The sequence below is a fragment of the Aplysia californica genome, unplaced genomic scaffold, assembly GCF_000002075.1.
Source record: "Aplysia californica isolate F4 #8 unplaced genomic scaffold, AplCal3.0 scaffold00056, whole genome shotgun sequence".
Taxonomy (NCBI): Eukaryota; Metazoa; Mollusca; class Gastropoda; order Aplysiida; family Aplysiidae; genus Aplysia; species Aplysia californica.
In genome coordinates, this window is record NW_004797326.1 from 1,322,263 (window position 1) to 1,324,743 (window position 2,481).

The 2,481-nt window shown below is 44.0% G+C and overlaps 1 protein-coding gene across 1 annotated transcript in view; it reads right to left on the reverse strand.

The window, feature by feature from the left end:
* Positions 1 to 2,079: 2,079 nt before the first annotated feature.
* LOC101845152 (uncharacterized oxidoreductase TM_0325-like) overlaps positions 2,080 to 2,481 on the reverse strand; it is a 1,547-nt gene continuing 1,145 nt past the window's right edge. The window contains exon 2 of the mRNA XM_013079554.2: positions 2,080 to 2,420. Coding sequence (XP_012935008.1) covers positions 2,140 to 2,420 — 281 coding nt within the window. The 3' untranslated portion in view covers positions 2,080 to 2,139. The remainder of the gene's footprint in view (positions 2,421 to 2,481) is intronic.

Sequence of the window (2,481 nt, forward strand, 5' to 3'; positions counted from 1 at the left end):
TGTTATAGCTACAGTACAGACTGGACGACGAGTGACACTGTAACAAAAAGAACACATTTTTATTATTCTTGACTGCATGCAGTTGCAACAGTGACTTGCTTAATGTGCCATGCACATGTTGAACATTGGTCTTTTATTTCTGTTTTTAGATTATGTGCAAACACATAAGGTTGGCATTACACGCTTTTCCAATATGTGAGATGTGCTGACAAAATGAGTTACTTCTCACGATCCCAGAATGGATATATCGGCTGAAAATCAACACTGCGGTCAGATTTATAGATTTTCAATTGATATCATGATGCCATTTTGTTTAAGTTTACTGTGTCTTTTACTATTCCATGCTCACAAATTGTACAAACTTCACCTATCAAGTTGATGTATCAATTTCCATAAAGGTGAAATCCGAGAAGTGTATCATTTTGTCAACACACGTCACATATACTGAGCTAGATTGATTCAAAATTTCCAATCTCTGGTTACAAATTACAAGTCTTCTTTGACAGTAAGTTGAAGGTAGAAGGAGGGAAAGTGTGTGTATGGGTAAGGGGTGGGGTAGAATGGACGGTGAGAAAAAGAGAAGTATGGGGAAAGGGAGAGGGGAGATAGAGAGAGGGAGAGAGGGGAGAGAGAGAGAGACAGAGAGACAGAAAGACAGAGAGACAGAGAGAGAGAGAGAGAGAGAGAGAGAGAGAGAGAGAGAGAGAGAGAGAGATGCGAGGGGGGGGCAGAGGTATTCCGGAGGAAGGGTGAAAGGAAGGGCAAGATACACAAAGATACTGGTACAACCAAATACTCTGATTTCAATCTATCGAGACCAATCACATCATGAAAGCACAAACGTTGAACAAAATGAATCAATTCCAAGAAATAACCGATTTCACTTCATACTACGCTTTGGGCTAAAGTTGATGAAGGGAAATGACCACAGTACAGTTTTCTTTTGGAGATTGTCGTTATAACGTTATCTAGGTAGCTCTGCTGCATTTTTGGGCGCTGCCTGAATACTGAACGCAGAGTGATGTGAGAGCGGAGAAGAGGGGTGGATAGTGTGTGTGTGTGTGTGTGTGTGTGTGTGTGTGTGTGTGTTTGTTTTGGCTGTTTACATTTGAGGGTAGAGGGTGGGCGAAAGAGAACGATGGAGATGACGAGGGCATAGAGTAGTCTGATTTCGGAGCTGACTGAGCAGATGTTCCCATCTTTTTACATGTTGGTCTACGTTTTGTAATGGCCCCTGTTGTTTGTGCAATTCTTGCATGGACTTCTGGCGTGGATCCTTCTTGGCTGATGATGACTCTTTGGCATCTCATACAGGGACCACATCACAATGAGGAAATGCGCAGTAGAGTGAAAAAAACGCATGAGCCACTATTTAGACTTGCTGTCTACTGTGAAGCGAAGGAAAATTAATTGGTATGGTCATGTAACAAGATCGTATGACCTATCCAAGACCATTCTCAACGGATCTGTGCAGGGGAGGAGAAAGAGAGGAAGGCAAAGAAAGAGGTGGACCGACAACATTGCGGAACGGACAGGGAAATCCTTTGCTCAAACTCAGGAGCTCGCAAAAAAAAAAAAACCGCACAAAGTGGAGGCACATGATCATACAGCGCCCCTACGATCCTCGTGGATTATGGGATCAATAAGCAGTGAGCTTGAATCTGGTCCTCGTCCTCAAATCCCCTACCTTGCAGCATTTCTTTCACCTTTGGGAAGAGGTGGTAGACAAATGAGGCGAGATCTTAAGATTCTTACGAGTAGCCCTCGAGAAGCTCGTTCACAACTCTGGACTTGTGAACAGGTGCGTTGTCATGATGTAGGACGACGCCTTCTTCAAGGAAAGCGGGTCTTTTTTCGTATTGCAGGCCTCAGTTTGTCTTTGGGTACGAATCTGCTCGTGTCGAAAACAACAACCACCACGGTAGCAATAACAACAACAACAACAACAACAACAACAACAACAACAATAACAACAACAATAACAACAACAGCAACAAACAAACATACATACAAACAAACAGAATAATCATCAACAACAAAAAGCAACAACAACAACAACAACAGCAGCAGCAGCAACAAAAACAAAAACAACAACAACAACAACAAACAACAACAAACAACAGCAGCTGCTCTACGGTTCTATTCCATCTTTGGAGTGGGTGTTCCCATATGCAGGCAGATTCCCCCATCAACATAGATGTGCTGGCCAGTGACGAAGCTGGCCTGGGCACTGGCCAAAAACACTATGACGTCACTCTGTTCTCGGACAGTGGCACAGCGTCCATGCAGGGGGTGGGCAGAGGCCAGCATCTTCAAGCTCATGTCCATCACGCTGAAGTCGGACATGCCGAGCGCCTGGTCGAAGGTTCTCAAGGCGCGGGTTCGAGTCGCAGAAGGGTTTGTGGTGTTGATTCGAATGCCTGAAATGGTAGAAAAATGTTGGTGATGAAACAATGATAACAATATAATGATTGTGGGGGG